We start from the raw sequence: 23,273 nt of genomic DNA on the forward strand, positions 1-23,273 counted from the left end.
AAGTGTTTGTGAAAAATGAAATGCAAAGGTAAATTTAAAAAGAAAAGGTAAGTTTATTTCGGTGTAAGACATTTTGAGATTCATGAAATTTTTTTAGAACATGTATTTCCTAAAATATTTTTAAAAATTCCTCATACATGGGGCTGGTGTCATGGTATAGCAGCAGGTAAAGCTGCTGCCTTTGACACGAGTATCCCACGAGGTGCTAGTTCATGTCCTGGCTGCTCCACATCCAACCCAGCTCCCTGTGAATGGCCTGGCTAAAGCAGCAGATATTTTGGCCCTTGCTACCCCTGTGGAAGACCTGGATCAAATTCTTTGCTTCAGCCTGACTCAATGCTGGCCATTGCGGCTATCCAGGGAGCGAACCAATGGATGGAAGAGCTCTCTCTGCAACTCTGATTCTAATTCTTTAAAAAACAAAACAGGGCTCAGCTCAGTGGCCTAGCGGCTTAAGTGCTCACCTTGAACGTGCCGGGATCCCATATGGGTGCTGGTTCTAATCCCGGCAACTCCACTTCCCATCCACCTCCCTGCTTGTGGCCTGGGAAAGCAGTCGAGGATGGCCCAAAGCCTTGGGACCCTGCACCCGCGTGGGAGACCCAGAAGAAGCTCCTGGCTCCTGGCTTCGGATTGACATAGCTCCGGCCATTGCGGTCACTGTCAACCGGCTCGAGTTCCCACATTGGGGAGGGAACTAAATGTCTAACAGAGTATGTCACTGGGCCACATCCTTACCTTGTCACTGATAAAGGGAAACTGGTGTGGGGATGGGCATACCAACAGGAAAGTTTAGTATACTTTCAGGATCCAGTTCCTTCAATAGTCTAGTGGTTTCTAAGCTAGCACTGGTTCGCATGGAAATAAACTGGGTTACCTAACCTCAAATGGCATGAGTTGTCTCTACCCTATGTAGGGCTTCCTTGACTAGGTAAAAGACACTGAAATGAAATGGGTGACTTTACAGTGGTCTCTGTGCTAAGAAACCCAGAAAAGAGAAAGAATGAGAAGAAAACAGTAGGCTGTGAAACTGCCTGTTTAGGAAATTGAAAACCAGGAAGGAGGCATGTGTTTGGCTTTGGCCGCCCTCATAGTCAGTTTTTTCCCCCAGAAGGGGCTCATGGGCTTTTGTCAAACCACCGCAAGGAGTCACACACACGCAACACTGATTTGGAAGACGTTAGTTCATTGGCCTGCCTGGGAGAGTTACTGGGCAGGGGGCGCTATGTGAGAGCTCAGTCTTAGGCCCTTCCCTTGCTCCTGCGCAGGTGCTGGAAGCTCTCCACGGTCTTCTGCATAGCGTCGTCCATGGTGACCAAGGGCTGATAGCCCAGAGCCTTTTTGGCTTTCTCACAGCTGTAGTAGTGGAATGTGCCAGCCAGTGCAACACGCATCGGGGTGAATGTGGGCTGCAGTCGGACAATCGGACTGATGAGCATCACGAGCAGTGACATGAGTAGGGCCAAGTAGTAGGCCACCCAGTAGGGAATGTGGTACTTGGGGGCCTCATAATTGAGGCCTATCAGGATGCGGGACAGGAAAGTCCAGAAAGGGATGGGTTCGTCGTTGGTAATGTGAAAGGCCTGGTAAGAGAATAAGATGTTAGGAACACTTCACCAGCTGTGGGGTAGGGGTCGGGGTGTGGCGGGCATGTAGCACTCGGAACTTGGAACTCAACCCCAGGCAGCTTGTGCAGTGTAGGACTGGGGAAATCACTGGCCACTCTGTGCCTCCTTACCTACCAAAGCCAAGCTCTTTTGCAGGCCAGCCCAACCCAACCCTGAGGTGTACATTAAGCCCATGCAGACTACATCCTCACATGTTCAACTGTCACAGTGTTTCCTGGGATGTGATTCCAGCCCTGGCAAGTGAGCTGCATTAAGGGGCAGAGAGGGAGGGTGATGACAGCTGTACCCATGGGCCAGAGCTTTAAGTGAAGCTAACACTGCACTCAGGAAGTCGCATTTGTTAATTTATGAATTGACAATCATGACAGATAAAACTAATTTTATCTTGGATGCAATGGGGGTCTGGCAGAATAAAAGACAACCAAGCTAATCAGCTCCCCAATTTGGGTTGCTCAAATCATGTGATCTGGCATGATACATATTTGCTCCAAGAGGACATTAACCTCTGCCCAAGGAGGCCCTAAAGTGGACCTACCATGACACCAGGGCACCAGGACAAAAGCCAATCCCATGCCAGGGAGAAAAAAAACAAGATTATTAAGCAAACATGAAGGGGCTGGATGAGGCAGGCACCTTACCTGCCCACCAAGGGGCGCATCGTTCGAGAGCTGTTCTGCAGCCACAATGTGTCCATGGACCACATTCTCAACAAAGGTGAAGTCCACCAAGTTCTTCCCATTTCTGCACATGCACAAGGAATGGGTTAGTTTATGCTACAAGCCAATGAATGTTGGGCCAAGGGCACCCTCAAGCCTTTGTATCTGAGACTGCTCCCTGCATGGTGGTTACCACCTGCCTTGGCTGTGCCTCTGGCACACTTGGATGACTGCAATAGCTAAAAACATGCACTAGCTGCAACTCTTGGGGCATTCAAGGTAGTGGAGTACTTTAAGGACCAATGGATCTGAAGGCCTGGTGCTCTGGCCCACCCCTATCACGTGAGTGTGGCCCACAAGGACACAGATAGTTTCCCAGTTTAGCTGAGAGGGTGTAGTGTGGTTGACAGTGTCTTCCCCAAACTCCTGTGCCTTTGGAACTAATGAGTGTGACCATATTTGGAAATGGGATCATTGCAGGTGGAATTAAATTGGAATGTTACTGTAGTGGGTTGGGCCCTTAATGTAACCTGACTGGTATCCTTTCATAAATACAGTTTGTGAACCTAGAGGCAGAGATAGGAGCAATGCATCAATAAGCAACCCCAGAGGCATGGGACAGACTCTCCTTCACAGCCTAGAAGACACAAACACTGCCAACAGCTTCATTCTGGCTTCCTGAACAACTTGTTATTTTTAGGCACTAAGTTTGTGTTGAGTTTTTATGACAACCCTGGGAAATAAATTCAGAGGGCAGCAGAGGTCACTGCTATAGTTTACATTGTTTGTACCTCTCTGGCCTCCATTTGTACATTACAATCCTAATTCTTAATTTGTTGGAATTAAGAAGTAGGGGGCTTTGCATCATCAACAGGTGATTCATGAGCCCCTCAATAAGATTAACATCATTGTATCAGAGACTCGCAGGAATGTTTACCCCTTGCACTACTTGAGGACACATGCAGGCAGGATCTAAAAGGAGTGGGCCCTCACTAGACACCAAATGCACTGGCACCATGACCCAGAACTGTAAGAGATACATTTCTGTTGTTTATGAATGACCTCATCTCAGGTATTTCATTACAGTAGCTGGATGTACAAAATAGTCACGTAAGAAACAAGGAAAAACGCTGCTTGGCTGCTGACAAAGTGCTCCATGAATATGAATGATTCTGTTCTCCACCAATCAGGGAGGTATGGAGAAGAGCAGATGGGATGAACCTACCCAATCATAAACTTCATCTTGCCATTCCTGGCTGCATCAACGAGGATGGGGACCAACTGGGGATCCCTGGGGCCGAAAATGCCATGAGGGCGGATGGCTATGGTTAAGAAATTCCTCTCAGGATCATTGGCATCCAAAACTGCCTGTAGAAGAGAAACAGAAGGAGTGTGCTCAATGCAGATTCCTGGATCTGAGGCACGACATTCCCTCACTGGCAGCGTACCCCTCCTGGGGACAGAGTGATGCACTCTGTTGACTTGCAAGCCACTGGACAGCACAATGCTTTGGGCTGCAACTCACATTAGCCACTGGCATAATTCTGAGCCACCTCTTTATCTCACCCATCCTCCACAATCTGCAAATGCAGGAGACAGTTGGGTGAAAACCAGACAGCTCAAGTAGAAAGCCTAGAGCTTGGCTGCAAAAGCTAAATACGTAAGTGCAGCCAGAAGTTGTGCCTTGGCTGAAGTCTGTGTGAAAGAGGTGAAGTTCGCAAGCTGGTCAGTCATGAGCCTTCGGTGGGGCTGCCACTGCCAAAGTGTATGCCACAGTAGTACTCAGGAACTCCAAGCATAGCTACAAGCTGCACAACATGGACCACAGTGGTCCCATACGTAATGTTACATCACCAAGCTATGTTGTAGCTGCCTTGATTTGTGCAACAGTTCTCTATGATGTATGTATGGTGACAAAATTGCCAATGATGCATCTTTTAGAATGTCTCCTGATCAGTAAGTGACATGTAACTTTAAAGAAAAACAGTCATTGTCTCTACAGTAAAACAAAATAAACAAAAGCACAACTTCCTGAAGCACTGGTTATATTTTCACTAAAGACAAGAAACATAAATCAGAATGGTACCTAACCTGACAGTGTAATACACTGATTAGACAAGATGACTCAAGTTGACTGCTTCAGTACCTGTACATGGATCATTAACTACTGTATCATATGACCAGGGACTTCTTTTCCAGGGTGTCAAAATGCTTGTGCATGTTTCGTTCTAGCAATTTTTTTTTTAAAAGATTTATTTTTATTATTTTTTTCATTGGAAAGGCGGATATACAGAGAGGAGAGACAGAGAGGAAGATCTTCCATCCGATGATTCACTCCCCAAGTGAGCGCAATGGCCGATACTATGTCGATCCGAAGCCAGGAGCCTCTTCAGGGTCTCCCACGCGGGTGCAGGGTCCCAAAGCTTTGGGCTGTCCTCGACTGCTTTCCCGGGCCACAGGCAGGGAGCTGGAAGGGAAGCGGGGCTGCCGGGATTAGAACCGGCGCCCATATGGGATCCCGGGCGTGCAAGGCGAGGACCTTTAACCACTTGCGCCACCGCGCCGGGCCCTCGATCTAGCAATTTTAAGCTACTGGTCAATTCCTAGATCAGTGTCACCTTTGGCTCATTATCAGTAAGGATGTCAATGATCAGAATGAAGCCAAAAGCAGCTGCTGATCCTGGCTGAAAGGAGACTCCTGGTGAATTACTGTTGGAGTCTGCAGTCATTTATAGGCACTGTCAATTTCCAGTTGTGCACTTACAAGTCATTAAAACTGAGATACATATAGTCTGACTTCACCTGGAACCTCTGGGTCTAAGGGATTCACAGGCACCTTGGATGAGGTTGCACAGGGTCTTCAGGTGACAAAAATTCTTGCAGGGCCCAGAGAAGGCTCTCCTGTTCCTTGGGACTAATCTGAGTAAGTGGGAGCTCCGAGAAGTAGGATAGCATAGCAGGAAACTCAATTCTAGCTTGTAAAGGTCAGGCCTCCACTCCCTGGTATTCAGAGGCCCTCACGCCCTATGGAGCAGTTCTGCTGGACCTTCTGAGTTGAAGACACAGGCAACAACACAGGCAGCCAGTTGGGTGCTAAGCTCCAGTCTACTTTGAACTGGCCGAGACCTAAGTGGGCACAGTGTGCTGCAAACACCTGGGTGCGGAAAGCTCACAGCAGCCTAGGTAAGGCAAGTTGTCTGTAGCTCAGGTAGACCCTGGGGCATTAACAGTCTGTTCTTGGAGCCAGCAGCCAGCAGGGTCACCAGAACTCCGACAGCCTGGACGCACAGTGGCTACTACTCCACCCAGACTGCTGGTGAATCCAAAGCCACCCAAAACTCAGGTGCCCCTTGAGGATGCTGGTTTGCTAAGTGGAAAAGGATTTTTCCTTGAAGCAAAGCCAAATCCTTCTGTTGTTTATTTTTCAAAATTAGAGAAGGCAAGAATACTGTTAGGAAGGTATGTTCAGCCAGAGTAGTGTCTACATGCTGGGAACCATCAGAAATTGCCCCTAGTTTCTGATGTCCACAGCCTGCAAGTGAGTCCGTATGGCAGGCTGTTTAGACACACAGGCCATGAAGACAAACTTCAGTATCCTCATCTGCAGTAACTACTAGCGCCTACCTTCCAGGACCACTGTGAAGCTTAGACAGGGCAGTTCCTGGGAAACATTCAAAGTAGTATTTGGCCTCACTGAGTTCTTATTTTCTTACAAATAGTTTTCTTAAAAATATATACCCTAGGTAGGGCATGGTAGCCTAGTGGCTAAAGTCCTTGTCTTTCAACCACTGGGATCCCATACGGGCACCAGTTCATGTCCTGGCTGCTCCACTTGCCTTCCAGCTCCCTGTTTGTGGCCTGGGAAAGCAGCAGAGAAGAACCCAAAGCCTTGGGACCCTGCACCTGCATGGAAGACCTGGAAGAAGCTCCTGGCTCCTGGCTTCACCTACTTGGGGAGTAAACCAGCAGATGGAAGAGCTTTCTCTTTGTCTCTCCTTCTCTCTATAAATCTGACTTTCCAATGAAAATAAATTTTAAAAATATTTAAAAAAAGAATATATACCCTTAGGATGGCCACCCAATCGATTAGCTGTAAGATACGTACTCTCTCCTGTAAGATCTTAGTCTCGGTGTAGTAATCTATGGGTTTCATGGCATAAGGCAGGTCTTCAGTTCCATTCTTTATGTCGGTACCTTCAAAGACGACGCTGGCACTGCTGGTTAAGATGAGTTTCTGGTAGGGGAAGACAAAATCCGGAATTACTGCTATCCCAGTTGACCAACAATCATCGATGAAAGAGAATGAGACGGCATCTCGCCAGTAGCTTCCCATATAAGGCACTGTACAAATCACTTGGTGACACATCTTCTTAAAATAATCCCAAGATCACCACCTTCTGTAGCTATGCGACCTCCAGACACATTATATTCTCACATTCTAAAACACTTTAAAAATCTCATTACATTCAGGGGCAGGAGAACCTTTCACAGTATTTCACTATGGTGGTGATTCTCCAAGGAGAAAGAACAGCTCACATAGCATGTGCTGGCAGAGTATTTATGAGAGTAGAATAATTCTTCTTTTTAAGGATTTATTTCTTTTTATTGGAAAAGGAGATTTACAGAGAAAAGGAGAGACAGAGACAGTTTGCTGGTTCACTCCTCAAGTGGCCACAACAGCTGGAGCTGAGCCAATCTGAAGCCAGGAGCCAGAAACCTCTTCCGGGTCTCCCATGCAGGTGCAGGGGCCCAAGGCTTTGGGCCATCATCGACTGCCTTCCCAGGCCACAGGCAGGGAGCTGGATGGGAAGTGGAGCAGTTGGGACACAAACCAGCACCCATTTGAGATCCCAGTGCATGCAAGGTGAGGATTTAGCCACCGAGCCTTCACACTGGGCCCGTAGTAGAATAATTCTGAAGAAATGTTGTCCTCATGAAAGCAGTCAAATTCAATGAGATAGAGAGGGAAGGTGGGTACCAGGGGCAGAGGGAGGTTGTTTACTAGGGATAGAGTTTCAGTTTGGGATGAAGAAAAAGATCTTGACACAGGCGGTGGTGATGGCTGCAAAACGATGCGAATAGTTTAGTGTCACTGAGCCATACACTAGCAATGAGTAAATAGGGGCCTAGTGAGGTGGCCTAGTTGCTGGGGTCCTTGCCTTTCATATGCTGGGACCTCAAATGGGACCTGGTTCATGTCCTGGCAGCTCCACTTCCCATCCAGCTCCCTGCTTGTGGCCTGGGAAAGCAGAAGAAGACAGCTCAAAGCCTTGGGCCCCTGCACCTGTGCGGGAGACCCGGAAGAAGCTGCTAGCTCATGGCTTCAGATTGACTCAGCTCTGCTCATTGTGGCCATTTGGGGAGTGGATCAGCGGATGGAAGTTCTTCCTCTCTCCTCTCTATAAATCTGCTTTTCCAATAAAAATAAATAAATCTTTAAAAAATGAGTAAAATAGTAAATTTTGTGTGATATATAACTTTATCATAATAATAAACATAAGGAATATCTGAACCCTGCAACTTTTTAATCAGACTAATAAACCCTTCAGAGCCTCCTGTGATCCATGTGCACAGAGAACAGGACAAGCCCAGGGTCCCAGCAAGTGGCCCTTCAGGAACTCAGAGAAGCAACCCTAGCCACCCAGGAAGGCAAGAAGGAGCACCCCTGCCTGCTCCCCACCCGGCCATGTTCCTGACAGCACTCACTCCAGTTTTCTCCCTACCTGAACTCCAGCCTCTCTGCAAGCTTCAATGACATTTTTGGTGCCAAGGTAATTCACCATATAAAAGAGTTCCTTGTTGTTACTGGATGGCGGGGGTGATGCACAGTGGAAAACGGTGTTTACACCTTTCAGAGCCGGGTACAGGTCCTGGAAAAGCAAAGACAAAATAACCACTCTGGCTTTGAACAGGATGCTGGTCCTCTCACATTCTCACTTTCTGACAAAGTGTGGCTTGCAGGCCTGCTTGCCTTTCCATAATTCTTCAAGTGACATGGAAACACATTCCTGCAAAAGACGCAAGTAACACAGAGGTACACAGACTAGAAACTAAGTTGTTCCTTTAATTGCTGCCCCGCTCTCTTAATAAGTCCCCAATAAAAAGGGAGTTTGGGGGTCTGACAAATCTGTGGGATCTGGACAGACCGCTGGCCGTAGGTATTTGGGATACCTGGGGCAGGGATGAGGGTGAAATTCTCTGGCAAGCTTACAGATACAGGTTACAAATTGTGTGACCCAAGTGCCACAATCCTGAAAGACACTGGAAATGGCCAGGTAGAGCTGTATTCTCGCTATTAACTTAGGTATGGCACAGCAGCCTGAAGATTTAAGAACAGGCATATTTAACTTACTGCCAAAAGGAAGCGGACCTCCTGTCAAAATTGCGGACTGCAGTTTTTGGCCACAGAGGACGCAGGACCAGAGGAAGGAAGGAAGCTCCCCTAGACTACTGCGGTCCTGTTCAAGTGACTCAGTCAGCATAAGCAAGCTCCCACTGGAGAAAAAGGGAACACTTTGATCACGAGTGAGGACACAGAGCTTTTTAAAGAAACTGGTCAACAGAGAAAGAATCATATAAAATGTACATATGGTACAAACATTTGAGGTACTAAATGAAGAGAATGACAGCATGTCACCATTTTGCTAAATATTAATGCAGTAATAGGATCTAGTTATAATTCATGGTTGTCACTGGAAGTAAGACGACCATGACTGACTTGCCTAGATTTGCCAACTGACATCTCACCTGTGTCCCTGTCTCTCTCTCCACAGGTGATTCCGTTTAGAAGCCACTTTGGTTCTAAACTCTTTATCAGGCATTTCCTAAGAACAAATATATTATCATGAATAACCAGGAAACAATGTTCACACTCAAGAATTCTAAAAGAATAATTATTGGATGAGAGCATCCTATTTTCAAATTTCCTCAATTATCCACATTACATCATTTAGAGCCATTTTAAGTTTCAAATTTTTCTAAATTTTGTGAGGCAAAGAGGGATACAGGGTGGAATAGGGGAAGAGAGACTGACTCCCTAGATGCCTGCAAGCTTGGTTTGGTTCACTTCCCAGATGATGGCTGGAGCTAAACTGATCTGAAGCCATGAGCTAGGAGCTAGAAGCCAGGAGCCTGGAGTCTCTTCGGGTCCCACTGCTGATGTGAATGTAAGACTGACAGAGCAGTTGGGTCGAAAAATTTGGCAACATGTAATACAATTCCAAATAGTAAAACCTTTACAACATGCATGACACTTGCAAATGTTGTGCAAAGTGAAAGAAATTAGATTATGTGTAACCTATTATATGATTCTATTGTTACGAAATGTCACTAACAGGCAAATTCAGAGACAGAAAGCAGTTGAGTAGTTTCCAGGGCTTTGGGGTAAGAGGGACAGGGAATTGAAACAGGATTTCCTTTATAGGCAATGACAATCGTCTGGAATTAAACAATGTGGAATAATTATACAACTTTGAGGTTATCTGAACTGTACATTTTAAACATATGAAATGTATGGCACATGAATTCTGGCTCAATTAAGAAAAAAAAAAAAGAAGAGGGGCCCGGCGTGGTAGCTTAGTGGCTAAAGTGCTAGCCTTGCATGCGCCAGGATCCCATATGGGCACCAGTCTGTATCCTGGCTGCTCCACTTCCCACCCAGCTCCCTGCCTGTGGCCTGGGAAAGCAGTGGAGGACGGCCCAAAGCCTTGGGACTCTGCACCCACGTGGGAGACCTGGAGGCTTTGGATTGGCAGTCAGCCAGAGGACAGAAGAGCTCGCTCTCTCAGTGTCTCCTTCTCTCTCTCTTTAATTCTGCTTTTCAAATAAAAACAAATAAATCTTTTTAAAAACGAATGCCTTGTGGTCCAGCCCTTGTCTTTTTGAGTAAATGTCCTGGCACAGCAGTTGGAACACTGCATCCCCCAAAACCTGCTTGTTAAAACTTCTGTGGTAAGTTTGAGTGACATATAGCCGCATCTGTTCCTTTAAGCACTTACCATGGCTGCTTCTACATTACCGCAGCAGAACTGAGCAGCTGCAACACTGAACTTAAAGCTTTCCGAGGAGGAATGAGGATGTGGAGGCTGTTGTTCAGTTCTTTACCACAATGTCTTTAAAAAACATACTTTTTTAATCATTTGAAAGGCAGAGTTACAGAGAAGAGAGGGAGGGAGAGACAGAGAGCACTTTCATCTGTCAGCCTATTCACCAATGGCTGCAACAGCTGGGGATGAGCCAGGCTGAAGCCAGGAGCCAGGAGCCTCGTCCAGGTCTTCTGGATGGGTGCAAGACCCCAGGGACCTGGGCCATATACAGCTGCTTTCGTGGGCACAGCAGCTTGGAGCCAGAAAGAAAGAGTGGAACAGCTGGGTGTTACACTGGGGCCCGTATGTGATGCCAGCACAGCATGTAGATGCTCAAGCTGCTACATCACAATGCCAGTCCCGCTTTGCTATAACATTAAAAATTTTCAAGATAAAGCATTGTGTTTTTTTCAAACAACTTAGCTGACTTCTGAACATAAGAAGTATCATGGTTTCTCTTCTGGGGTCTTTCGGTAATCAGCAAGGCTGCACGATCCATTACCTGTTGGCTGCAGAGGTCACCCAGAAAAAATTGCACCTGGGGATTATCAAATCCTTGGCGGATATCAAAAACATTGACAGTGTAGCCCCTTGTCAGTAGCTGTTCCACCATGTGCTGCCCCAGGAATCCAGAGCCTCCAATCACTGTGCATTTCTTGGCCTGCAGAAAGAGAGGAATGGTGGACAAGACCAGAAACATGAGAACTGGAAGCTGTGAAGATCCCAGACTTAACATGTCAAGAGTCCCTGCACTGGCAGGCACTGATTTTTGCTGAAAACTTTCCGAGCCATGTTGGCAATATAACACTTCCATTTCTATAAAAGAATCCTAGTATTCAGTCACCAGTGCAACCTTCTTCCCTGGGATCAGGCTGGGAGAGAGAGAGCAAACTACCTTGGGATTGACTGATTGGATTCCAGGACAAGAGCCATGCTTTGAGTTATTTGGTGAAAGGAAATGAAATGGTCTGTGATCAAAACTGTCCAGTCTTCAAAAGCACAGGAATGTGGTGCTTTCCCACTTTCAACATCAACATCTAATTCTTGGGCACTTCTCTAAGTCAAAACAAAAACAGCACCATTTGAAAGCCCGTGCCTGACGTCACCAGCAGTCTCGGACTTACTGGACAATGTCAATGCTGTTTCCTCTCTGACATGATGGGACTGATGCCATGTATTCCGGGCTCACCAACAAAGCCCTTCTTGCCTCAACCTGGCCATCTAAGACTGTCTTGATGGAGTCAGTCTTCCTCATACCAGCCTCTTTCTAATGTACACCCTGGGAAACAGAAGGTAAGGGCCCAAATAGTTGGGTCTCTGCCATCTGTGTCGGAGATCCAGACTCACATCCCATCTCCTGCCTGGCCTGCACAGGCCCACTGTTGCTGGTACTTGGGGAAGAGAATAAAGGGATGGGAACTCTTTTCTTCCCTCCCTGTCTTTTGGTCACTATTTTTGTTCCCAACATTTGGCTTTGGTAATAAGTGCCTTTGTCAGGAGCATTCTTATGCAGAATGCAGATATGCAACTTAAGACAAAAGTATCCACTTACTTGAATAGCTTAAATTTAGTACTTCCTATAAAGTCAATCCTTGAGAAGAGCAACGGGCAATATTACCAGAGGAGTAAGGCTTTAGTGGCAGCCCTTAACATGTGTCTTGAAAAAAAATCCATAATACTGAATTCTTAGTTTGAAGAATCCAAAGTATAAAACTAGATGACAATGGCTGTTTGTTATAACCACTAGGATCTAGATTTGGGGGGAGGTGCTGTTGAGTGTCATTAAGAGCCTAATTTATAAAAATTGTGAACCACAGATGACAAGGAGCTTCAACCACAGAGCTCTACTCCTGAAACAGATGAGGTAACAGCCCATGGGAGCCTCTTGAGGGTCTTTATTAAGATTCCTTACAAACACATTTTGCCTTGTTATGATTATGGTTTTGAAGGGTGACGTTCATTAGCAGTGAATCAGAACCTTCTGGAGGCCTGACCGTGGCTGGGCGCAAGAATTCCTTCAAGTTCCCTTTGAGACTCACCACACTACGTAGGGCTCATGGGCGTTGCAGTTGCCACAATTACTCTCTGAGAGATTAGTGCCCTCTGGAAGCCACATGAGGGCAAAGCAAAGCCCCAGTAGACAGGTACTGCCAGATGGGTGAGTGAGGTGACCTATGGACATGCATCTCAGAGATCCCTTAATGACAGTAGCTGCATGTGCTAGAACATTAGGCTTTAGTGCACAGGTAAATGGCAGTGAGCAGCTGACACTGTCCTACCTGATTTTGGACAGACGTCTTTTTATGTCAGTACTTACTTGGGAAACATCCTCTGTCAACTGTGTCTGGGTGTCCAGGTCTTTCAAGGGGTCACTGGCTTCTTGCTCCATTTTAGCTGAAAATATGGTGGTGCTGGCAACCAAATTTTCTCTTGGGAAATACATGTATAGAGAGAAACATGAATGAGGTATAACCCAACACGTGTTTAGCTGGTAGCGATCTAGGTGGATGCCATTCCCCACTCAAACAGCACACAGCTACTTCAGTGATGTAGGCTGCTCCCTTAGAAAGAGGCACTGCTGGGCCTACAACTTACCAGATTCTTGGATTAGAGGTAGAAAGGGAAGTCAGGCAAATAACCTTATTCATCCATTTCAACATGTATACCCTTTGTTGCACTCCGTTATCCCCACTCTCTCAACTACTATCAATTTTTCTTGTGGTCCCACATACATGGTGGCAGGGCAGGCCTGTGAAGTCCTGAACTCCACTTCCAGTCACTTTCCTTTGCAGCAGTGAAATGCATGTGATGCTCATCCCCAGGATAATGATGTGGGATGAGCAGAGCATAACAGAACATAGCACTCCCCTGCTGAGTTAAGTGAGAGCCATCCTGCACTCCCTCTCCGACTACAGCTCTGATTTTAAAATAAATTCAATATAGACTTACCCTATAATCGAGCAATTTCACTTTCAGTTTTTGGGTATATATCTCTCTCTTCCCCCTCCAAATTGAAAGCAATTTCTTAAATAGATATTTGTGCATTCATGTACATAGCAGTTTCCTTTGCTTTAGCCAACAAGGTAATACAACCTAAATGCCCAATGATAGATGACTAGATAGATAAAAACAGGGTCCATTTGTACAGTGGAGTATTATTCAACTTAGGAAGAATATTTTGACATGTGTGACAATATGGATGACCCTTACAGATATTTGTAAAAAAAAATCTGTTATCACTTCATTTGAAAGTAAGAAATGCAGAGAAGAGAGAGAGAGAGAAATCAATCTTTCATGGTTCATTCTCTAAATGTCCACAACAGGCAGGGAAGGGCCAGGCTGAAGTCAGGAGCCTTGCACTCAATCCAAGTCTATCACAGAGGGGACATGGACCCAAGTATTTGAGCCATCACCCGTTGCCTCCCAGGGTGTGTGCACTGGCAAGAAGCTGCAACTGAGGGTGCAGTCAATGTTGGTGCTGTGGCTAAGTTTAGCCACTAACTGCGGTATAGGCAGCCCACAGGGGTACCAGTTCAACTCCCAGCTGCTGTGCGTTTGATCCAGCTCCCTGCTAATGACCCTGGGAGAGCAGTGCGAGATGATCCAATCCTCAGGCTCCTTCCTGCCACCCATGTGACGGATCCTAAAGAAGTTTCTGGTTCCTGGCTTCAGCTTGGCCCAGACCTGGCTTCTGTGATCACCTGAGGAGTGAATCAGCAGATTGAAAAACTCTGTCTCTCCTTCCCTATCTCTGTAACTCTACCTTTCAAATAAACAGATCTTTACAACAAAAGAAAGGAGTAGAGCCAGGACTCAAACGCAGGCACTGTGACACGGGATGTGGTTCTCTGCTGCACCAACCCCCTGCCCCTCCAGAGGGAGTTACATTCAGTGAAATAAACCAGGCACAGAGGGACTGAACTCACCACGGAGGCAAATTCATAGAAACAACTGAACGGTGGGTGTTATGGCTAGGCGAGGGGTGGGGAGTTACTGCTTCATGGGGACAGAGTTTCAGTTGGGAATGATGATGCTTTCTGGAGACAGATGGCTGTGAAACAGTGTCAATGTGCTTAATGCCACTGAACTACCCACCTAAAAAGAGTTAAGATGGTACATTTTCTAGTACAGAAGACTACCTTTGAACTACTGAAACGACGACTACAAAGAACAATACTGTAGGGGCTGGTGGACTGTTAAGATTCACACATCCAAAGCCTCTTCAAGTCATTTTCTTTTAGCATGATAAGCTGCAGTAAAAATTCATATCTGTACCTACTGTGTACACTGGAATATTATGCCATGCTCTACTGGTGAAACCCAAGCTCCTGTTCCATGCCTGATGGGAGGAAGAGGCTTGCTAACAGGATTTGATGAACAGAGAACTGGGTGAGCCCTGTTTCCTCTTTCTTTCACCTGGGGCAAGTTTGCACCTACTCAGTACCAGCGAACCAAAGCAGACCCTGAGGAACAAGGGCGCTCCCTCCTTCTTTATAGAGGAAGAGGTTGTGCAACCCCAGTTTCCATGTAGTGCTATGCTGGAAGCCAGGATGTAGCCATCAAAAGCTTATCATTTTGGGCTGTGAACAGACAACTTGGACCTAACCAGGGAAAAGCTGACAGATACCAAGCAAGATATGCTTCCCCCAAATCACCCAAGCTGTAGTGTTTGGCTAAGCATGGAAAGCAAAGTAACATTTCTCAGATGTTTTGTTGGGTTCCTGGTGTCAGGAACTAAGCCTGCAGAAGACGGGGGCTGGAAATCTAGTAGAAAGAGTAGGAATTGCCTGATACAGACACATAGTTCCATCATGGATACATTTCTTTGAGAAAACACTGCAAAGCAGGTGTCCTATAGAAACCTAAGTAAGCTATCTCTTTGAGAAGTCACAGATGCAATAATGGAGATAAAACACACAGGTTCGAATCACTGAGGCCTCAGTCTAGCCGTTACCATGCCAGGGCAATGCAGCTCCACCTTGTCCTTTCAGACCAGCCATGTGCTTGTGTGAACTGGCGGCAGGCCACCTGGAAGCTCCTCGGCATGCCTGTGAGGTTAGCACATACTGCTCCCTCCACCTGGCACACCTCCTGGCCCTTGTCCACAGTGAGCTCCTCCTCCCTCGAGGCCTGGCTCCCCTGTCCGTCAGTGAAGCCTTTTGCCTCTTCCCAGGAATGTTGAGCTGCTGCCCTAACACTGAGCACACGAGGATGCTTGTCCTCACTCCCAGCTTGGCCCACTAGGCCATGAGCCTGCAGATGCTCAGAACAGCATCCGTCCTGTGTCTCTGTCACAGCTGCTGCGAGGCTCAAACAAGTCACTGGGCCAGGGCAGGGGAAGGAAAATGGTAAAGGAACATCCGAGTGTCACCTCATTCATCCATTCATTTGCTCATTTCCTTGTTTAGCACCCCAGATTTCAGCCACTGCCAGGCAGAAGCTGCAGGAGATACAGCAGCGAGAAGCCAGCACGCATTTCGGTGTTCAAAAGGAGTCCTGAGCGCCAGTGCAGGCCGCCACGTCAGGTGAGTGAGACAGGGTGCAGGTGTGTGACACTCCACGGCAAGGGCTGGGGAGCAAGCAGCACCACAGAGCCAGCACGTTCTGCTAACTGTGACAAAACTGTGCTACAGCAAATCTGAAGCAAGACTGGAAGCAAAGTCCAAAACAGGCAGAGACTGTGTGCCACCGGAAGTGGTAGGCAGAAGTGGGCGTTCCGATCAAAAAGGTTGCTCGAGCTGAGATGTGGACAGCCTCTGCAGGTTTAAGGGCAGTGGTTGAGCTGATCAGAGCTGTTTATGGCAGCTTTTCACTTGGGGGCACAGGAGCCTTCTCACCAGTCACTCAAGCACGCTGCTCTGTGCTCCAGCTCTGAAGCAGGCCCTGAAGCACCCGCAGTGATGAGGACACCGACGCCTGCCCTCGGGAAGCATGCTTTCTAGTGAAGTGGCAACGAACATGGTAGATGAGAGCACAGTGTGTACTGAGAGGGCAGTACCAAATGGGGTGCTTCAGGTGGCCTCACCGGAAAAGCAGAACAAAGACTAGCAAGAGGAAGTGATGTAGGATCAGCAGAAAGAGGATACAGCAGGTGCAAAAGTTCGAGGCACATCCTGGTGGGAGCCAGGGGAAAGGGGAACATTTTGGGGAACAGAGAGGGCATACCATGGCAGGGTGTGAGACCATGGTGGGATGTCCTCCCAGGACTACACGGGAGGTGAATAATGAATGCCAGAATTGGAGGAGCAACTGGGCGGGCAAAGACAAAAGGAATGGTTTGTAATGGGCGGAACTGATCAGACTTGGAGGCTAGAGAGGGAGGCAGGGAAAGACTGAAATCTGAACATAAAGTTTTGAACCCAGTTCCCTACTTTCAAAGAGCAAGAGGGTAAAGGGCGGCTGTTCAACTTCAGGTGTCCTAGGGAGTTTCTGCCCTGTTCTCTGCCTCCTTAAACCAGTGTCAATGGTGGAGAAGAGGTGGGGAAGACTGAGCCACGCACAGTCCGCCAGGAGGGTCCATCTCGATCCTCCAGCTCTGCTCCCACACTTCCACTTCAGCCATCATCCTGGGAATCCTTCTTCCACAACTCCTGTGACTTTTCACACAAGGATGTTTTGGCTCGAAGTGCTCCTCTCTGGCTGCCTGGCTGTTTAGGTACCAAATAAGGAAAGAAGGCTATGAGACGAGTATCGCGTCTTTCAAAGTCCGTTGTCAAAGGACCCTGACTCACCGTCCCGGGCTGCTCCTGCGGTGTGCTGCATTCATCTGCTTCAAGCCCAGGGATACTCTCAAACAGCCAGTCTATGTGCCAGCTGTCACACGCTTTGTGACGTCCTTCAGCATGCCCCTGCCCTTGCCGTGGTCTCAACTATCCAATGAGTACAGTCCCTGCTGCCACAGGCAGGTCACACAGTCTCCTAGGGTCTCTGACAACGCTGTTCCTAGCCCAGTCCTAGGCTAGCTCAGAAACCGTCCCCACCCAGTCCTCCTGCTTTACTCTCTCGCTCACCCGCCCTGCCAGTCGCAGACATAGGTGGCTAGCCTCCAAAGGCAAGGCGACAATTCTTACCTTGCTTTCCGTTGGCGTCCCGCGGTCGACCTCTTAACCCACCACCAGCACCAAACTCAGCCTGAGAAAGTCCGCCCCCTCTTCCCCCCGCCTCTGTGAGCCGAGGATCAGCAGAGCTTCCTCCACCAAGGGGATTGGCTAGGCCTGGCGGCGCCTCAGCCAATAGGTGCTCGCGGTGTGATATCGCCCTATGAGGCGAGGTCTCATCCTTCAACGTACCGCGCGCGTCCAGGCCCGGGCTTGGCGAGGTTAGCCCTACCCACTCCAGCCCTAAGCCAATAGGGAGTGCCGGAGGCGAGCCGGCGGCCAACTGGGAGCAGGGCCGCGCGCGCGGGGAGGTGGGAATGGCGCCGAGTCTGAGTACGTAGGTTGCCGTAACAACGGGCAGCGGAGTGCGTCGGCTATGGTGAGTGCTGGCCACCCTGTCCCGCCTTGAGCCCCAGGACTAAGCCTTCGTGGGCCCCAACCCCGCTACGCCACCTCTCTTGCGCCTTGCTTAGCTTTTCTGACGCACTGCTCCTACCTTTATGTTCGTTCCCGAAAGGATAGGGCACACACGGCAGCCGCCCTGTCGGGCCTATGTTTTCTCGCTGCCTCCCCGACACCCACGGCGGGCCTCGACCCGTCACTGGAGCACTGCCTTTTTCTACTCCCCTTGAGGGCCCCGTAGGCAAAACAAAAACAAAACAAAACAAAACAAAAAACCCCAAAAAAACCCAAAAAACAAAAAAGCAAAGCAAAACAAAAAAAGTGTTCCAGCCCCTTCCAGGTCTTGGCTTTCTCGGATCCCGGTCTGGGAAGAGCTTTGCTGTTTTGATTATTAAGACGTGTTTTGCAATTTAAATATAGGGCATTCCAGAGATGCTTTGCGCATGTTGCAGAAGAAATAAATGTACCAAATATGTTTGAGTTTAATTATTTGATGCAGACAAGGTAGTTATCTAACCAAGCTAATAATCTTCATGCAAATTAGAAGCAAAGTGAGAGTCTGGTGGCTGTTGCTGCACTCAGGGAGGCTGCCTACCTGCAGTCAGTTACCTATCCAACGCGGGCTGCTGCGCGAGAACTGCAAGGGATCTCTGCTTGTAAAAACAGTACTAAAAGGAAGGGACAGTGTTTCATGGAAAGATTCTGTTCTTAAAAGCAATAAGCTCCATTATGTCTCTTGCTAAGCAGAAATTCGGGATAGGTTAGTACAGATTTGCTTTGAAGGAGATGCAGGTGGCTGTCACCGTGGGTATTACATAACAGTGTGTTCATGTATTCATATAATGTCTACAGGCCTCTAACTTTAAGAAGGCAAACGTAGCATCCAGTGCCCAGAGAAAAAGGATGAGTCCTAAGCCCGAGCTTACAGAAGAGCAGAAGCAGGAAATCCGGGAAGCTTTTGACCTCTTTGACGCTGATGGAACTGGGACCATAGACGTTAAAGAACTCAAGGTAAGGCTGCATGTTGTTGCCATGCTGCTTGGCCTCTGTCCTGCTTCTTTCTTGTTCTCCCATTGACACTGTTCTACCACTTTTGCTCTCCTTCCTGCAGAAAGTAACAGGGAAGGGTATTTTGTGATCTGTTGTCCTGTGTTTAGTTACACCACTATTACAAAATGAAACTGATTGTAAATATCAGCTAGATCAGTGTTTGTTCCCCAGTCATTTTACCATTATTGTAAACAGATGCTAGCTTAATTTTCTGAACACTTATTTTTGCTCCTGCCAGGTTTAAGTCTGCATATTGACACATTCCTGTTTCCTTGCAGGTGGCAATGAGGGCCCTGGGTTTTGAACCCAAGAAAGAAGAAATCAAGAAAATGATAAGTGAAATTGATAAAGAAGGCTCAGGAAAAATGAACTTCAGTGACTTTTTGACGGTGATGACGCAGAAAATGGTGAGATAGCAGGCAGCAGATTTTTTTTCTCCCAGTGATGAATCATGTCAGTATAGATGGAAAAGCGAAGTCTTTGGAGTCAAGTTAGTGAAAATAGGAGAGCTCGCCTGATAGAAGATAGCATTTTTGACTGAGATTTAGCCTATCTGAATTTTCTGTGGCTTTCTTCAAGGCCACAGACAAGTGCTATCACCGTTGTCATTTATTTTGCTACAGTCCTGTTCCAGCTGATAAGTCTTTGTCATAACCACAAGCAGGAAACACAAATGATTTTTAATTGCTTCTTATTCTGACAATACAAGGTCTGTATACTTTAAAGTTAGAAATGATTCTCTTCAGTTTTTATTCTGGGCAGCTCAACCTGAGGAGCAGTGCCTTCAGCCATGCTTTCTGCTGCAGTGTAGACATGGTTCTTTCGTGTTTGCAAGGTTGCATTGACCCATTTCCCTGTCGCTCAAGTGTTACCCTGGTAAAGGATCCAAAGAAGGAGAGAATCTAAGCTTGCACCCCGCCAAGCTAGCCAACAATACTTAAGCAAAGCTGTGAGCTTTCATTGGCCTCCTGGCTCATCAGTGTGGCTCATGTTCCTTCTTCCCCTCGCCCATAGCAACGGCAACCCATGAATGCCCTAGGTATGTTTCTCAGGACACAGGTCACTCCTCCATACCTCTGTCCCTGTTTTAAAATGATCTAAACGCAACGCACGGAGTTCTTTTGGAACTGATTTAAGAGATGAGGAGACTCAGCATTCTTTCACACCTGGTCAGGCTGTGCTACATTTGAAGTTGGTTCATACATTGTTTTAATTAAGCCTCTATCTTGTGCTATTGGCACATGTGTTTTAGGAATTCTTGGGATTTAATTGTTTCGGTTATGTTGCTCTTCTGTTAAAGTACTTGGGACCCCAGTAACTCCCTGTGAACTAATCACTAAAATAGTCCTGTCTTTTCTCTCATTGAGGATGCCTGTCACACCAGCTTAAGCATTTTGATAATTTTATCGATTGATTCAACTTATTTGAAAAGCAGAGAAAGAGGAAGAGAATGTGAGAATGAGAGAGAGAGACTGAGTATGTGCATTGCTTGGACAGTCTACAGCAGTTGTGGTGGAGCCATGTCAAAGTCCAGAGTCCAGAACTCCTCCTGGCTCTCTCACATGGGTAAAGAGGACAGAACTACTTGAGCCATCATCTTTTACATTCAGAATACACATCATCAAGAAGCTGAAATTGGGACCCGGCATGGTGGCCTAGTGGCTAAGGACCTCACCTTGAACATGCCGGGATCCCATATGGGCGCCGGTTCTAATCCCGGCAGCTCCACTTCCCATCCAGCTCCCTGCTTGTGGCCTAGGAAAGCAGCTGGGGATGGCCCAAGGCCTTGGGACCCTGCACCCATGCGGGAGACCTGGAGAAAGTTCCTGGCTCCTGGCTCCGGATCGGCACAGCACCGGCCGTTGCATTCACTTGGGGAGTGAATCATCGGACAGATTTCCTTCTCTGTCTCTCCTTCTCTCTGTATATCCGACTTTGTAATAAATAAATAAATAAATGAATCTTAAAAAAAAAAAAGAAGTTGAAATTGAAAGCAGAGCCATTACTAGAAACCAGGCGCTCGTTGCAGGATGCAAGCATGTCAAGTGGTGACTTTAAATGCTGCACCAAATGCTGCATCATTCTCTAATTTTAACTCTACCCATAGCTCCCATATTTTGAAGACTGATCAAGCTTCTCTATGGTTTGTGTAGAGTGTTTAGAGTGGGTTCCTTTCTATTTTCTTGTTTAAGTTTTTGTGTTTGTAATAACAATCTTACTCAATTTATCTTCTTTCTAACTTGAGTGATAGTTGACCTGTGGTATAAAGGTCATCACCCAGAAGAGGTGGGTACAGGATGGAGTGTTGAGTCCCCTGGTTTCTTTAGTGTTGGAACTGGGGGAAACTCTGAACAAAGCCACTCAGCAGTATCTTGGGTTAGTATTTCAATTTGCAGTGTCAGGTTCCTGGCTGTCTACAGCAGTTGCCACGAATTGTGTTCTTTCTCTTGTTGACTTGCACCATTGTAAGGGAAGGAGTGACTGGGCAGTGGTGCGGCTGTGAAACTCGAGTCACCATGGTGTTTCCCTGCTAATGAGTTTTGTGTTCTGCCTCTTCAGTCTGAGAAGGATAGCAAAGAAGAAATCCTGAAAGCTTTCAAGCTCTTTGATGATGATGAAACCGGGAAGATATCGTTCACAAATCTGAAACGTGTGGCCAGGGAGCTGGGTGAGAACCTGACTGATGAGGAGCTGCAGGTTTGTCATCTGTTACACTGGAACTCTGATTTTGCACTTTTGGTTCCTTTGTGACTTTTTCCGTATTTCATTTTCTCTGCTAGGAAAACTTCTTTTAAAGAAAGCTATTATACTCTTGTCCATTTGCTGGCGACATAGTATTTCCTTGATAGTCTGACAAACATATGACCTTGTTTCCAAGTTTTACTTACTGTTTTAGGGTTTGGGGTGGGGCCTCTTGCCAAGCTCTTGAAGCTTCCTTGTAGGTGACACATATGACAAAATATGACTTGGCTTTCAAATAACTTTGTGGGAGCTAAGTCATTGTAATGTTTTGGATGGACTGCAGTTGTCTGTTTGCTTAGCAGTGGTAAAATCCTATTATATAGTCTCCTTTTTGTGTATTTTATTAGTTGATGCTTTCTGAATCCTTCATGTCATGCAGGAAATGATTGATGAAGCTGATCGGGATGGAGATGGAGAAGTCAATGAGCAGGAGTTTCTTCGCATCATGAAGAAGACCAGTCTTTACTGAGCTACGTGGCGTCTTTTCTACTGCAAGCACACCTAACTGGTTTAGTGCCTGTCATTGTGTAAAATCTGGCTTTTGGAGAATGCAAACTATTTTCTCCCCACTGAACTCCATGTGTAGCTTTAGTTATGACCTCTAATCTGTTCCAGGCTTTGAAAGTGTTCTTTGATTTTCATACTCTTTACAAAGTGACCTGCTGATTTGTTTAGTTCTCAAAAGCAGAACAAGCGCACACTGCAGGGGAGAGAAGGGTCTTAAAGCATTGCCTGCCTGCCGTTTTTGACGTGCTCTGCTCTTGTCATGTATTTCACGTAGATGCACACCGCACAACTTCTTAGACAAGCACACGCTGCACCATGTTACCAGAAGCACTGGTCATTTTTTCAGTGGCTCTAGTTTCTACTTAATGCTGGAGAGTAGTTTTCTCTTTTATAAAACCCAGTGAAGTCTTGCATTGGCATTTGGATGTATGTTAATGCTACTTGTTTTGTCTTAAAAATAAAACCTTTCTTAGTCTGAGCTTTTGTTCTCTAAGGATGCATTCTTTAGCCTTGACTGTGAGTTCATCTTGTAAGGGATTATTAAAGATGGCCTGGTGCATACAAAAGTCCAGAATAACCCTTTGCTAATTTCCTGGCATGAATGGTTCTTGCTTGGGAAACCCAAGGGTTTATAAAACTGTTAGAATTCCTATTTCATGCCCTGCAGATAATTTTGGCAAAGTGTTAAGTCTGAAAAACAGTCTTGTTGGGGAGAGCCAGGCTGCTCTGACAGGAGGTCAGATGCAGGCAGCCAGCCGAGTTTCTTTGCTTGTGCCATCTCCTGGAGCTGGGTTCAGCTACGTGCCCTTATAGTTGTCCTCTTGCCAACTCAGGCTTTCCTGCAGGAGGAGCCTGTGGATGATGTTAAAGTCAGCTCTAGGTGGGGACCAAGAAGGAGAGTGGAAAACGATATGACTGATGAGGTGTTTAGTCATGCACATGTTGAAAGAGACAGAAAGGGTTTTCAAACCTGGGAGCATCTTAGTGTCCTGTGGATTTAACTAATGGAGTGAAAATACCTGTGCAAATCTGAATTTCAGATCAACATTTTTTTTAGTGTAAGTATGTTAAATTTGGGCTTTTTAAAAACGATTTATTTTAAAGATT

The 23,273-nt window shown here is 46.7% G+C and overlaps 2 protein-coding genes across 2 annotated transcripts; one reads left to right on the forward strand and one right to left on the reverse strand.

Moving 5' to 3' along the window:
• Positions 1-1,166: 1,166 nt before the first annotated feature.
• On the reverse strand, positions 1,167-17,547 carry NSDHL (NAD(P) dependent steroid dehydrogenase-like). The gene is made up of 8 exons (XM_040999796.1): positions 17,439-17,547; positions 12,686-12,797; positions 10,871-11,029; positions 8,008-8,154; positions 6,390-6,518; positions 3,510-3,652; positions 2,267-2,369; positions 1,167-1,583 (listed from the first exon to the last, which is right to left on the reverse strand). Exons 2-8 carry the CDS (start codon positions 12,755-12,757, stop codon positions 1,242-1,244), a joined length of 1,095 nt encoding a protein of 364 aa, XP_040855730.1. The 5' UTR covers positions 12,758-12,797; positions 17,439-17,547; the 3' UTR covers positions 1,167-1,241.
• Positions 17,548-17,754: 207 nt separating this feature from the next.
• Positions 17,755-22,644, forward strand: CETN2 (centrin 2). Its single transcript, XM_040999896.1, has 5 exons — positions 17,755-17,844; positions 18,720-18,878; positions 19,196-19,324; positions 21,477-21,614; positions 22,039-22,644. The coding sequence occupies exons 1-5, from the start codon at positions 17,842-17,844 to the stop codon at positions 22,126-22,128; spliced, it is 519 nt and encodes a 172-aa protein (XP_040855830.1). The 5' UTR covers positions 17,755-17,841; the 3' UTR covers positions 22,129-22,644.
• The last annotated feature ends 629 nt before the right edge of the window (positions 22,645-23,273 follow it).

The sequence above is a fragment of the Ochotona curzoniae genome, unplaced genomic scaffold, assembly GCF_017591425.1.
Source record: "Ochotona curzoniae isolate NIBS_2020 unplaced genomic scaffold, NIBS_Ocur_1.0 scaffold_1852, whole genome shotgun sequence".
Classification (NCBI taxonomy): domain Eukaryota; kingdom Metazoa; phylum Chordata; class Mammalia; order Lagomorpha; family Ochotonidae; genus Ochotona; species Ochotona curzoniae.